Genomic DNA, 14,750 nt, shown 5'->3' on the forward strand with positions numbered 1-14,750 from the left:
TATTTTGTGCTAGGTATTGGTGTTGGCACTTCAGTACAATTATGGATTTATTACCTGCATTTAGAAATACATTGGAAGAACCTGACAAGGCATGACAAATTTACAAGTTGGCTCTCAAGTGTCTATTTTGATAGAAATCCAAATAGATAGATAGGCTTTGATGGAAATCTGGGGCATAAACGGTTTATGCTTTCATCCTAAAAGCCAACCAAACAAAAAAACCAAACCAACCAACCAACCAAAAAAAACCCAAAAACCAACCAACCAAAACATAAAAAAATCTTCCTCTTAATACTATTGAGTTGAGAAAGAGATCCAAATCTCACTTGGCACCACCTCCTTTTCTGAAGCCAAGATCACTGCCTCTTTCACCACTCAAGGCTACTATAGCAGTGTGATATGGATAAGTTGCATTTCAGTTTTAGAGCCACTGATCCAGATTTGTGGAAAACACAGTATCATTAATCCCATCAGCTGGAAATACCACCACTGGGAAGTCATACAAGGGAATGCTGACATGTGGACACCAGAGAGAAGCCAAAGAACAAAGACCTTGTTCCTCTTCAGAGCAGCCAAGTGGCTAAAGGTCTTCTAGATACCATGTATCTGACTGGGTACCCTCTGAAGTGTAGCAGTTTCTTTAATTACCTCCCTGAACTCCACAGAAGTGATGGTGTCAGGTCATTACCATGTATAGTTAGGCCCTCAGCGGAGACCCAAGTCCCATGTCCTAGACAGTGAGATGGTGTCACCTGAAGAGCTCAAGCACAGAATGAAAATTATGGCACAAAAGGAGAGATGTGTGAGGTTGAAAAGACTCTTGCTGGCAGAGCTGGCACCTTCATGCCAGTGCTTTGCTAGCTGAAGCAGCTTTCCAGCTTCCAGCTCCTCCTAGACCACAAAAAGAGGTGTGATACAAACGGAGCAGTGGGCATACTGCCCTTCCTGAAGTTGTCAAAGGGACATAGCATTTCTGCCATGTCAAAGGATGGAGCATTTCTTTTCCAGTAAAGAGACATGGGTGAGGTTTCAGTTTCATAAGGTAACAGACTCAATAAGAAAGGACGACTACAACTGCCTCCAAGGATGGCATCTTGGTAGAAAGGACAGTTGACAGCAGTCAGGAACAGATGCATGTTGTGGCCTTTCTTAACCTGCTAACTGACCAACCTGGTTACTGGTGAGTTTTTTTCGGTCACTGCAAGCTAACCAAATCCCACATACACCATCTGCAGTGAGTGTTTGTGAGGGGAAAAGTAGTAACAGTGAGGTAAGTCAAAGTTTCAGCAAAGCTGCTTGTCTGACTCAGATGTACCTTTCTTGAGGTTCAGATTTCTCCACAGAGCAGCTTTTACTGGAGTCACACTTCTCCGTGCAGAAGAAACAGAAGCTCTGTATCACTCTGCTTTGTTGTGGTGCTGCACACAAGGGACCCTATTTAAGTAATGCAGGGGATGTGAGAGCTCTGTCAGAGGACATGCTGTATAATCTGGGAAATTAAGAAGCCCATGGGTTGGCCTCAGTGTGTCAAGTCCAGGCAGATAAACTCCTCTGCATGCTACCTACAGAAATTTCAGTGGTGGAAACAGTCTGTTAAACAGTTTCAGAACAGAGAAGAATTTCATTAAACGTATTCAAAGCTTAAAAATCTTCAAAGGAGCCAAATTATTTGATTGGAGAGCTAGGAATGAAAGGCTCCTACACTAGCACACATTTAACAAATTCACTTGCTGAACTTTTCATTAAATACAGGTCCGATGCAGTTTCCAGGAGGTCTTCTTGATTTCAGTTGAGAAAATATTCTCATAATCAAGGGGAACAAAGATTTTAAATGGCACCTATGTCCATCCTAACCAAATGGTTCTCAGGAGGGCAGAGGGCCCATGACAGCAGATCAAAGTTGTCTAATCACAAAGGCAATGTGACTTAATAATTTTATCTGATGCAGCTGCATGAATTGTCTTTGTCAGAATCCAGCTTTGATCCCACAGAAGCACAAGACAGAGGTCCTTCACCTCACAAAGAGAACATTTTGGTGCTTTGGCACAAAACCTTGTTAGTCAAAAGATCCCATCCCAGCTCTGCAGAATGTCTTGTGCTTTAATCCACCTGTGCTCACTGCACTGTAACATCACTTCATCCCACAGCTGGCCACCTTATACCACTTGCTTCAGAGCACTTCCAAAAGTTCTGTACATCCAGAACCATAAAATGTAGCTATTTCTGGAGGGTGCCCTGGAAGCCCACTAGCAAACAAAGCAGAGAGCCTGGGAGATGGGGGAAGTGTAAACTCAGGCCACAGATACCAGAGTACAATCTTTCCTTTTAAAACACTTGAGGATCTTTAATGCTAGCACAGGGGAGGCCAAACCTCAGCAAGCACTGTGGGTCATAAAAAAAAGTTATTAGGAAACAAAGTCAAGGCTTCCATAATGATCAAAGACTCTCCTCGTAAAATAACTGCCTAAACTGAGGTTTTACATGCCAAACTTGGCTCTTGGTACCATTCAGGCAGCCCTATCTTCCACTGATTAATATTTGAAATTAATTTTTATAATGATATATTCTGCAAAACATTGAGATGAGCAAAAGTAGAACCAGCCACCTGCTACTGATGACAAAAATCACTTAGCACACTCAGAACCACCAATGAGACGGCTGCAATGAACCTGACCAGAATAATACAGTCATGTCCATGAAAGAGAGTTCTCAGATTGCACAGAGCAAAATGAACAGTGCTCAGCCTGTGCCAGAAGGACGAAGGAATGAATCGGCCACTGGAGATTTGAAACTACAGTGCAAAAACTTTGGTATTACCAGTTCACTGCTTAAAACACCGAGGAATGCCCTCCAGCACTAACTGTTTATACAGAACATAAATATTATAAACAGCTAAGTGCTGGAGGGTGTATACATACATATAGATGTATGTATAAAAGAAAGACAGAATATTTTATCTGTTCCACTCTGCACCATGAAAAGTAACACCACCATATAAATAAACAAATGTCAGCTCTTGGGAAATGCAGGGAGGCAGAAAGTACAAAAGCTTTCCTAGCCATGTCCCAAAGAATAAATTTCTCCTTGACATGCACCAACATCCATTGTTCCCACTGAAAAATCTGCTCTCCACTCTCCAATAAGAAAATGCTGCTGCTGAAGATGCTTTCCTAAAAATCAAAGTAACACTGCCAAATTAAGCTCAAACCAATCCCCACTAAAAACTCTCTTCTGGCAGCTTTAAGCTGTCCACTGGGAAAAGATAATTATCAAGTAACACTATCAGCAATGTCAGATAATCACTTTGATATGTCCAAGTGACTGTAATTTTGAATGTTATCAAGTGTCAAATATTTACTCTTGAGTCCAACTGTGTAAATGACCCATTCTATGCCACTAAACATGTCAGGCACACTTGTAACAAGAGCAGTAGAACCTGCAAAGCAAATGAAACAACCTCCTATTTTCAGGAGAGGAATCACGTGGACAATCTCAGTTTTGCACAACAAAGAGTGTCCTCATAGCTAGAACTCCCCAAAGAGAGCTGTGGCTGCCCTCATGCTTATCTGTGTGAAGGTTTTTTTATTTTTACCTGGTGGAACTACAGGAAGGCAGGTGGAGCTTTACAGTCCCCCCATGGAGTCAGAGATATCTCCAATCTCACAATCAATCTATGCTCACACCAATGCTACTGTCTTGTGCTTCATTCTGCTAGAGCTGTACCTGCCACAACTGAAGCTCAGAGCTGTGCCTTGTACCAGGATCCAATGTGCCCCAGATCTGCCATCTGCTCCAAGCAAAAAGTCAGAATAAGAGGAAAAACCATCAGTGCAAATAAGACTTCAACCGGATTTCCTTGTGAGAAACACCCCACAGAGGATGACTTCTGCTGCCTTAGAGATGGTTCTCCTTCCCATGCATTTGTGATGCACAGGACAACAGGCTTGGTCAGCCTCATAACTTTCGGGTACTCTTGGAATAGAGCAATCTCCCCCTCCAGCTATGGCCCAAGCAAAAGCAAGATCCCATTATTTCCTGGCCCATCCTTGTGCTCTGAATTTTCAAGAATAAGAGCGCAACGATGTTCTTCCCTCAGCCACTTGAGTTCATCCCACTTAGACACTGTGTGATTTGCTTTTCCCTTTTAATATTTTCAACAACATTCTAAGGAGCACTTCGTAAGGGGAACACACACCTTAATGACACAGAGACATGACTTTGAACTGATGCTTTTCTCTGTTCCTTAATTAGGCAGTCCTACCAGAGGAACAAATGAGGAACGTCTGCGTCAAGCACAGAGTGGGAGGATCAGTGATGTGCACTGATACCATTACAACAATACTGCTTCATGAGCCAGCATTTCTTCAGTGTCAAAACATGGTTCAGGGCCCCAAATGTCATGCTCAGTGAAGTCAGTACCTTCTCATCAGGATTACTGAACGCTAGCATGCAAAAAAGAGGGAGAGTTCATCAGACCTTCCCCTTGTCAAAGACACGTGAGCAGAGTTATCTGTGAGGTAATGCAGCCTGCAACACAGAGTGAGAGCTGTGCACAGCATTCTCCAGCAAAGAGCAGGTTAAAAATCCTCAGTGGCATTTCAGAAACAAGGACAAGATTAAAATCTTTCAATATTTTCTTTGGGGTTGTTTCATTTAGCACTTGCAAACAGCTGCCTCCAGCTATTTTGTAATAATAGTAACAACCAGTAAAAAACCCTGAAAACAAACCGAACAACCAAACAACCAAAAAAAAAAAAAAAAAAACCCCACACAGGCCTATTCCCTGATTCCAGAAAGCGTTTTTGTTTCTAGAACGTACATTACTAGGCAAAAGCCTTTTTTTCCTTTAAGACAAGTGCAAAGCATTTCATTAATACACACTGGAAAAATAAGATAATGGCTTTCTTGATTGTGACAAGGAATGTGAGGAGATTTAATCTGAACACTGAGTCAAGTCGAAGCGCCTGAACTCCCCTTGGACACAATGTTATCGCATTAGCACTGACATCATCACCTCACCAGTGATGCTGAGTAACGCAACCCCAAACGTCGATCCACGCACTGCTGCAAACTCCCAGGCAGGACAGGAGAAGCAACCACAAAGGTCCCGTTTTAGCATACATCAGGCACTAAGATAGGTTTGATGTCTGGAGCGGAGGGAGTGATCTATTTTCAGCGGTTCAAATAGCAGCCACGGGCCTATCAGGATGCAGACACTCTTAATATTTCGCATGTGTGCCGAGAATTAGGAGCTGGAAGGCAGCACGGCACCGCCTTCAAAGTGTGGTGCATGGACTGCTAGTGAAAAAAAATATAAAAAAAAGTAATGGAGCCAAGGCTTCACCTCCTTGACAGGTTCAGAGCAATTTCCAGTTGAAAAAGGTCAACATTTACAAAGTGGCAGTGCCTGGAAAACTCTCATACCTCTGCTCCCTGAAGCACACCCCAGTGACAATACCAAACGCTCCCCTTCTGGTGAAGCCAGTGCTGGGAGGGCCAGGGGTGAGACCTGGTTTCTCTGCAGGTCTTGAGTTAAAATATCCACCTGAAGCCATCATGAGCATGATAACATGGGGCCGGGGGTCAATATTGAGCACGAGAGATACTCGAGTGTGACTTTCACCCTTGCTTGCGGATGTGCCAGCACCGTTGGCTGTCCCTCGGGTTTACCTGCTGCCACTGCTTTGGCGGGGCAGAGGTGGAGGCACACGATGCATTTTTAGGCCTACAAAATGGTTTAAAACAAGCAAACAAACAAACAAACAAGCGGTCCCAAAATTCCTCTGAGGAGGATGCGTCCCTCAGCTCCCCCGCTCCAGGCCTGTCAGCCCTGCCCATCGCTCTTCACACCCTCGACGCCACCGCGGTGCCCAGCACCTGGTAGGGACCAAAGCGGGGGGCGTGAGGCGCAGCAGCTCGTGCCGAGCGGCCACGGACATCCACCCCACGGACAGCCCTCGGGCGGGAACGGTCCCCAGCCCGGGCGCTGCCCTCAGCTCCGCCGGCGGGACGGCTGCCGGGGGGTGGGGGGGGGGCGGGGGGTGCCCTGAGCCCTGAGGGGAGCGAGGGGGGAGGTCCCCTCACAGCCGCGCGGCGCAGCCCCTCCCCGCCGGCAGGGGGCGCTGTGACTCACCGCTAGGAGTGCTGAGGCGCGCTGCTCCCCCGCCGGCTGCTCCCCGTTGATGCCGCCGTTGCTGAGGAGGTGCTGGTGGTAGTCCGGGGGCGCGGTGGCGGCGCCGGGGGCGGCTGAGCCTTGGGCGGCGGCGGCGGCCGCCTTGGGGTGTTTGCCGGCTTTGCGGGCGCCCTGCCCCTGCTGCACGAGGTGGAGGAGCTGCAAGGTGCTCTCCCGCTCGCGGTCGGAGCTCTCGGCGCGGCCCCGCTCGTAGCGCCCCTCGCAGCTGAGGTGGTGCTGGCGGCAGACGGCGATGCGGGCCCGCAGCCGCTCCACGATGGCGCTGTGCACCCGGGGCGCCGCCGGGCCCCCCCCCAGCAGCCCGGCCCCCAGCCCCGCGGCCTGGGGGGGAGCCGTGTCGCCCATCGCTGGCTGCCGGTCCTGGCCCTCCGGATGGGTCGGTCCTCACTGCCGCATGGAGGGCGGGGGGGTTGGAAGGGTGGAGGGGTGGTGGGGGGGCGGAGAGGCGGGGGCAGCGGCGGGAGCCCGAGCCCGGGGGCTGGCGGCGGGGCGGAGGGTGGTCAGCCCCGCGCCCCCAGCCCACCCCCACCCGGCCCCCGGGCGGTGACGGCCCCGCGGGGGGTTGACAGATCGGGGGTGGGACGGGGCGTCCGGCGGCAGTTAAGGTTGTGCCAGCATTGGCCGGGAGGGGAGGGGAGAGGGGGTCGGGGCCGGGCAGCCCCCGCCGAGGGGCTCCGCGGGGCGGAAAGGGCGCCCGGGGAGGGAGAACAGAAGAGGGGGGCTCTGCCGGGAGAGGAGGGCGGAAAAAAAAAATCGAGCCGCTGCCTCCAAAATGAATCCCTGGATGAAGGAGATCTCCCCCGGGAATGAGTGAGACTTGGCAGGTTTATTGATTTTATTTTATTTCGGGGAGGCGGGATGAGGGGGGTGTTAGTTATTCCTTGAAGTAATTTTAAGGCATTGCCGTGCTGGGCGGCACGGAGAAACCCCCGGGCGGACCAAAAATCTCGTAATTTGGCAGAGTGGGGTTTGGGGGTTCTTTTTGGTTGGTTGGTTGTTTTTTTGTTTTTCTTTAAAAAAAGAACAGAAAAAAAACCTTTAGTAAATGTGCAAATAAAGAGGAGGAGGCTCGGTTTAGTTTAGTCTTTGTGCTTTCTCGTTTCTCTCGCCCGCTCTTTTGCTGGCCGCTCTTCGGTTTATTACTGTGTCCAACTGTCTGCCGCTAAATTGTAGTTCCTCTAAAAATAAGAGCGACGGATCCCCCGGTCCGGAAAAATGTCAGTCAGTGGACTTCCAGACCACGCTTGTCCTTCAATTAATCCAGCCACTGGATAAAATCCGTATTGCTTTCAGCGCTTATTTCCCCCCTTAGTAATAAAGCAGCAAGCTACGGACCCCGGCAAGGAACTCCTCTCGCATACTTTCCCTTATACTCCCAGATACCGAATAGTTTCAAGTACAGTTTCAAGAAAAGCACAAGGGAAAAAAAGAAAAAGGAGAGTGGGGGAGATAATAATAATAATAATACTAAAAAGCCAGCCCCTCTTCAAACAGTAATTACAAACGAAGAGTTGCACTTACAAACTTCCAGAATTTTGCACCCAGAACAGTCCAGCCACTTTTCCTTTGTGTTTTTGTATATTCCATCCCCGACCCGCTGGGGTCGGTGGTTGCCGGTGGGGTTTATCAGCGCTGCCTCCGCCGGACGCCGCCGGGTGCCCGCGCTGCCCTTCGCCCCTCCGTGCGGTGCGGTGCGGAGCGGGTCGGCGGTGCGGGGAGCTGCGGGGGCGGGGGGCGGGTGTCAGCGGGGACGCTGCGCCGGGGAGGCCGGGTCGAGGCACGGAGCCTCCCAGTGGCCGCCGAGGGGAGCCGGGCCGCCGCCGCCGCTCCCTGGGGGTATTTGCATGGGAGGAAGCCAAGGAAATCCCCGTTCCCCTCCCCGCGCTGTACCTGGGTGCAGGGCTGGGGCGGGCGTGCTGTCCGCCGCCCGAGCTGCCGCCGAAGAGCGCTGCAGCCCGTTCTCCCTCCTCCTCCTCCTCCGGCGGTGAGACCTTCAGGCGAGTACGAGGGAGTTCTCAAATAAATCACAGCGCTGCGCTCCTCTACCAGCTGGATTTCTCTGGAACAGACGGTAGAAAAACAAGCAGTGCCTTCTACGGCGCTCTCAGGCACGGGATGATGCACAACACGAGGTCAGGCTTGGGATGTGGGAGCTCCGGGCTCTGACATGTGCTTCTTGGGTGTCCGAGGCAAAGTCACGCAGCGCCTGCACTTCAGTTCCTCCCTGGGAAAGTCACAGTCTCGGCGCTTCTCTTGCCCGACTCCTCCGTTTGGAGCAGGGGTGGCCAAGTGAGAGATCTGGCCCCTGGTGCTGACCTTGCTGCCAGTGGCACCTGACAGGTTCTGCGTGTTGCTATAGGTAAGCTGTGAAGGAGGATGCAGCAAGAGCTGGGATCTGGTGATCTGGTCGGCTTTATTAAAGCAATACACTTATGGTACTGTGGCCATATTAGCTAAATTCCAAAATACCTCCTTGGGAATAAAAATGGCCTCCAAGCATGCTGAGATGCATCCCTGACAGAAAGCCTTTAAGGACAATTGGGACTCTACAGCCCCAACACAAAGGTTCATCATCTCATTTAGTTCTGCTGTGGGTCCACTCAAGAAAATACACAAATTTCACTACAACATACCAGGAGTGTTAAGGTGAGGAGGTGAGGAAGGTGAGGAACCCTCATACCCTCTCAGGTGGTTTTATTCCCTTCCAAGGTCATACATGCAAATGCTTTGAATGCCAATGATGAAATGACACATTCCTGGAAATTCTGCCAAAATACATAAAAGACAGGCAGCATTGGACATATGGGAAATGTGAAAGCCCTCACTTTCATGCTCTCTCCTTTATGTTGCATACAAACATCCATGTGGTTTTCTAGGATGTGGCTGTGTGAGCAGCAGCCAGAGCCTCTGGCACATTCAGACCCACTTCTGCCCCAGCAAAGATTGATTCTTCAGTGAGGAACAAGACCTGGGGAAGACAGGTTTGTGGATGTGCTGCAGTCAGAGGAAGGCATTATTGCTAACAGGAAAAAGAGATTTTTTTTATTTTATTTAACCTTGAACAACTGAGGAAGAGTGGGTTATTATTTGATACATAATAGTGGCATGCATCTGTTGAGAACAATGGGCTGGCACAGTTGGAAAAAAATATGAAATTTTAATGTTTGTAAAATAATGGACGTTACCTTTGCTTCAGGCCTTGCTAGGGCTTTTATTTGTTCATTATGGCTCTGACATCACTGCTGGGTTCAAGAGGGTCAGTCACAGAACACATGTGGAACAGTAACACATAAACCTCGTGGAGAACAAGCAAGGGTGTTTTCCAACGCTCTTGGCTGGGGTTTTCAAAGTTGCTGTGGGAGCATGAAATCAGTAGTGCTGCTCATGAAGATGCCAGAGAAGCTGCTGGAATTCTTTCTCTTACACGATTTTGTAGAACTCAGAGAATAATCTTTCAAAACAAAGATTTTTGAATTTTACCTTCAGATGTTTAAGGTTCACTTTTTGCCTGGCAGCATCTCACGTGTTCCCTGTTTTAATGTTCTCCCAAGGAGAGGGACAGCCGGCTACGAGGCAGCACTGCAAGTCCCGGCCGCACAATACACAGCAAATGCTGCCCCTGGCGTTTCAGGGGAGGAAATACCCAAATCCATCCCTCAGCTTTTCAAGCTTTGTTCAGAAAACTGGTGAATGTTGACAGCCCCTGGATGCCGCTATCATTTTTTGTTTGGCTAGCTGACACTACTCTTAAAAGCGAACTGTTCTTAAATCATCATGACATCACTCGAGATTTGTGTCACAGGCGTTCTAATAAACACAGACATGATAAAACATTAACATAACAGGTCCTGAAAAATTAGTTAACCCCTCTTTCCGTCTGCATTAATTTATAACCTTTTTACATCCTATTGTAATCTCACATGAGCTGTCATGCTTGAGCGTTTTTTTCTGTGTGAATTCACTACTTCTGTCGAAGCTTTGAGTGGGCAGCAAAGCACTTCTGTGTGCTGGGTTCACAGCCAGGAATTCTCACCATAGACAACCCATTGTGCTGATAACTTTCAAAAAATGGAACAAAAAGACCGTGCTGAACCTATTTCACTTAAAAACTTGAGTACATGCATAAATCCAGGTGCATACCTCATTCATCTGTGTTTAGAAATCACATATCAAATTACTTCAAAGTTACATTAACTGCTCCAGAACAGCACATTACTATCAGCCCTGTGAAGGATTTTGCAAACCAGAGCTTTTAATTTTTAGCCATTTCCATGATTTGCTGTTAGATGAGGATTCTTAGCCATTCTGAATGACCCCGTTATACCCACAGGTGTTTCCTGGGGTACTCCCTGCTAGGCAGGCTCCCACTTTATGCAGCTCACCTGGCAAATTCTTTAACTTTGAAGCAGTCAGACTAAACTTGAGTCATTTTTCTTGTCCTTAATTTTTGGGCACAAGGTGCATGCAATTACTGCTCTGTTTAAACTGCAAAATAAGCCATCTTGAACAGTTTTTAAAATTATAATCCCCAGAGCAATCTGAAGAACCTGTGTCTACATCCTATTTAATAAACAACAGGAACCCACCCACACACCAAACTTTAACAACCCCATGCCATTACTTTTACATGTATTCTTTTACTAAGAAAAATGCCAAAAAAATGATGTAACTAATCTGGGAAGTGGATCCACTCTAAGGACTATGATCAGGTTCTTTCAATACAATTAATATATTTCTCATATTGTTATTGCTTGTCTGGTAGATCTCACTTTCTCACATTCTTTTGTCTCACCTCTAAATTCAGATTAGAAATTGGTGTTTCTTATTTCCAAAAGTAGAATCATGAAGTCAACTTTATTTATCAACTATTTTGTGTGTGCTGGTTATTTCTCTTGGAGTGGTATTGTATTTACATGTTTATCTAACACACCCACTCTGTTTATCCAGACAAACTTAAAGAAGGATAAAACTACAAGTCTTTATTTATAAAAATAAAAGTAAACTAGAGGAGTTAAGCATGGGAACGGTCTGTAATTGCCTACTGAACTGCTAGAAATAGCAGCCTTTGGGAACAGGAGAAGGCTTCACTGTCAAAGAACTGACAGTAACAGCTATCTACTATTAGCAAAGTTTACCATCCCAGTTGATCCACAAATGATGTTCTTTCTAAAAACTGAGGGATACGAGAAAAATCCCTTCTTCTTGTATTTTATTGCAAGAACTGGACATAGAATACAGACCACAAAGGGCTTTCTATCCTAGAAGAACATCACCTTCGTAACCCTGATCCTTGTGTGAATTTTATCACAGGCTCCAGTTAAAGAATTTAAAGGAGAACAGATTATTGAACCATTACAGGAACCAAAGTAATTCTCAGGTACAATCATTAATTACCCACAGTAAGTCTACTCACATTCTGAGTTGTCTTCATTGTTCAATTAAGCCAGGTACTTTTAACCTAATTAGAGCTACTTCAAAAATTAACACTGATACCTTCTCACATCCTAACAGTCAAATTCTCTAATGTGGGAAAAGAAATATGAAAGACTGCTCAGTTTTTTGACTTTTCCCATTGTTAGATATTTGCACAAAATTTTTCTGCTAGAAATAGTCTTACCAAGTATTTCTATAGACAGAAAATCTCAGGAGGTAAGAGTCCTCTTCATGCTGTACATGCATATAGAGCCAGTTATGGAAAATGTGATCTCAGTTTTTACTTATACAGCTCTTCTCAACAATCTTTTAATTTTCTGTGGTGAAGACAAATGTATCTATGATGTAACAATACTTCATCTTTTCTGCCTTGTAGACACTCTTCAGGTAAAACAACAGTCACAAAAATACTACCACTACCTCCAGTCTCAGTGAGGAGAATATAAAAGTTTAAGAGTGAATATACACACACAAACATTATGTCAGACCCTGCCAAACTGAATTAATTACCAGTTTCCTACTGAAACAGAAAACAGAAAAGTCAGTTATAGGCATTTTCTTAGTCCAATTGGTGATGCCACAGACAAGATTGATAAAATTTCTTCCAAAAAACTCTTAACAGGCTGCTTTTGTTTCCCCGTTAGAGGCAGAAAAACAAAGAACAGGAGAAAATGCCTGCAGGAACAATAAAGAAGTATATACCTCACATTATCAGGTGAACCAAGAGGTTAGAAACATAACCTGGGATGTATATATAAAAAAATGAGTAAAATTGAATAAAATGAGCAAAACCTGGAATAATTTGCCAATTTTATTTTAAGAAATGTATTGATAAAATATTATCAGTTAGCCAAAGTTTCCCAACGTTGTTTTTTTTTTTAACTTGGTAGCAACAGTTTAAATGTGGCAAAATGAGAAATTGACCATTCATTTTGACAGCAAATTTGTAAGTAAAAAATCATACAATCTTTAGAGTTTTCAGAAAATTCAGGAGGTAGCAGAAATTAAGAGCAGTGAGGAAGGCTCTGAGAGGGCACACTATTATTATGGGGTTCATGGTACAAATCCCAATTATTTCAGAACAATTTGTAAGAATAAAGCTACACCAAACACAACTGCTATTTTATTATTCTAGAGAAGGCAAAAGAAGTGTACCAAGATTTTTCAAACAGAGAAGTAGGGCATCACTTTTCTTAAAAGGGTATATCTGAAAATTTTAAAATTGGTGTTGGTATGCTCCCACCAATATTCTCTGAACAGTAAGGAAGGCAGAAAAAGAAGATATTTCCTCCAGCTTTGGTAACCAAGGAGAAAGGTATAAAATACATCCGATCTCAGAATATTTACATATCTCACAGTTTTAAGGTATAGAAATATTATCTTCAGCATAAGTTTACTTCAGATTAAGTCTCCATCTCTTTACTGGGATTTTTCATTTTATATTATTCATACTGAGTAACAAATCTAATCTATGAAAAAGCCAATAAATGTCACCATTAAGTGATGCACCTGGCAGTGGTTGCCTGGCCAATTAGCACATGCTACCAGTAGAATAGTGTTAACAAATGGGGGAAGTCTTTATGGACAAAACCATCAGAAATCAGGTTTCATCTGTTTTGCTTCTGAAACTTCGTAAAAGCATCTCATGTTAACATTGTTTTTGCCTTTCACCAAATTGTTCAGCCAGAGAACACTAATAAAGGAGTATGTGCATTCAGAGGATGTAGGAACAATTCCTAACTGGATTCAAAACCCTGTGTCCTGCATCTTATCTTATGCTACGTCTAATTCATTTCATAAACAGCAGAAAGCACAGGCAAAGAATCATAGAATGGTTTGGGTTGCAAAGAGCCTTTAAAGATTATCATGACCAGGGACATATTCCACAAGATCAGGTTGCTTCAAGCCCCATCCAAGCTGGTCTTGAACCCTTCCAGGGAGGGGGCATCCACAGCTTCCCTGGGCAACCTGTGCCAGTGTCTCATCACTCTCATCTTAAGAATTTTCTTCCTTGTGTCCAATCTAGATAAATGCTCTTTCTCTCAGTGTTTCTTAAAAGCCCTCTTTAAGTATTAAAAGGCCACAGTAAGGTCTCCCTGGAGACTTCTCCAGGCTGAACAACCCCAATTCTCTCAATCTGTCTTCAGAGGAGAGGTGCTCTGGTTGTCTTCATGGCCCTCCTCTGGGGTGGCTCCAACAAGTCCCTGCCTTTCTTGTGCTGAGGGCCCTAGAGCTGGATGCACTACAGCAGGTGGGATCTCAAAAGGGTGTAGCAGAGGGAGAAGACACCTCCCTCAGCCTGCTGGCCATGCTGCTTCTGATGCACTTGGCTTTCTGGGCTCTAAGTGCACACTGCTGGCTCACGTCTAGCTTTTCAGAATGGATAATACAGTACTTAAACCTTCCTCAACTACTCAAAACTCCTTACCCCAAAGAACTCTGATCTTTGCTTCATGCAGTTCAGGTAAGCCAGACATTGCAATTCCTCCTGTTAAGATACACTGGAAGAATTCTTGCTTATCTTGCCTGGCCACATGAATACATTCTCTTAATTATTCAGTTACTGCAGGTTTTTGCCATTATGTTTGCACAACATAATTTGATGTTTAAAATCTCAGTAAATTGCCTGAACTGCTTGGCACTGTGGGCCTAAGTGTTCATTTAGATGGCTAAGGCAGACAGCCTGTGTGACGCCTGTGCTGTGACTCATCCCCTACTCTCTAAAGAGGAATGACTACTGTGCTGCAAATGTAGTCAGGACTGCAGAATATTTCCTCTGTTGCCTTGAAACAGTCAATACCCACTCCTTGGAGGGGAAACAAATCTTTGCTTTTGGGTCCTGTTTATCCTAACTATCATTCTAAATAGTTGGGACTTACTTGCAAATAACAAGGAAAGTATATCTTATAGGAAAGTAAGATGCAAGTCATATGTTCTTGTGTAACATAGCCTTGGCTCTCCAAATACACCTAATTAAAGGTCTCAGCCTCTCCTACCTTCTCTGCAATGCAGTCCAATGTATATAAGTAGGTGGAAGTTTTATTTCATAAATAAACAGATGAGCTGTTACTTTTAAGATCAGAAGGAAACTTTAAAGTGACCTATGCAGCAAGACCAGAAGGAC

The 14,750-nt window shown here is 45.5% G+C and overlaps 1 protein-coding gene across 2 annotated transcripts in view; it reads right to left on the reverse strand.

Moving 5' to 3' along the window:
* Positions 1-8,531, reverse strand: part of MAML2 (mastermind like transcriptional coactivator 2) — a 216,794-nt gene extending 208,263 nt beyond the window's left edge. Inside the window, exons 1-2 of one of the 2 annotated variants that reach the window (XM_071734073.1) lie at positions 8,084-8,531; positions 6,134-7,912 (exon numbers count right to left, since the gene is read on the reverse strand). In XM_071734073.1, coding sequence (XP_071590174.1) covers positions 6,134-6,538 — 405 coding nt within the window. In that variant the 5' untranslated portion in view covers positions 6,539-7,912; positions 8,084-8,531. The remainder of the gene's footprint in view (positions 1-6,133; positions 7,913-8,083) is intronic. The other variant, XM_071734082.1, reaches the window with a different exon arrangement.
* Positions 8,532-14,750: the final 6,219 nt, after the last annotated feature.

The sequence above is a fragment of the Heliangelus exortis genome, chromosome 1 (genome assembly GCF_036169615.1).
Source record: "Heliangelus exortis chromosome 1, bHelExo1.hap1, whole genome shotgun sequence".
Taxonomy (NCBI): domain Eukaryota; kingdom Metazoa; phylum Chordata; class Aves; order Apodiformes; family Trochilidae; genus Heliangelus; species Heliangelus exortis.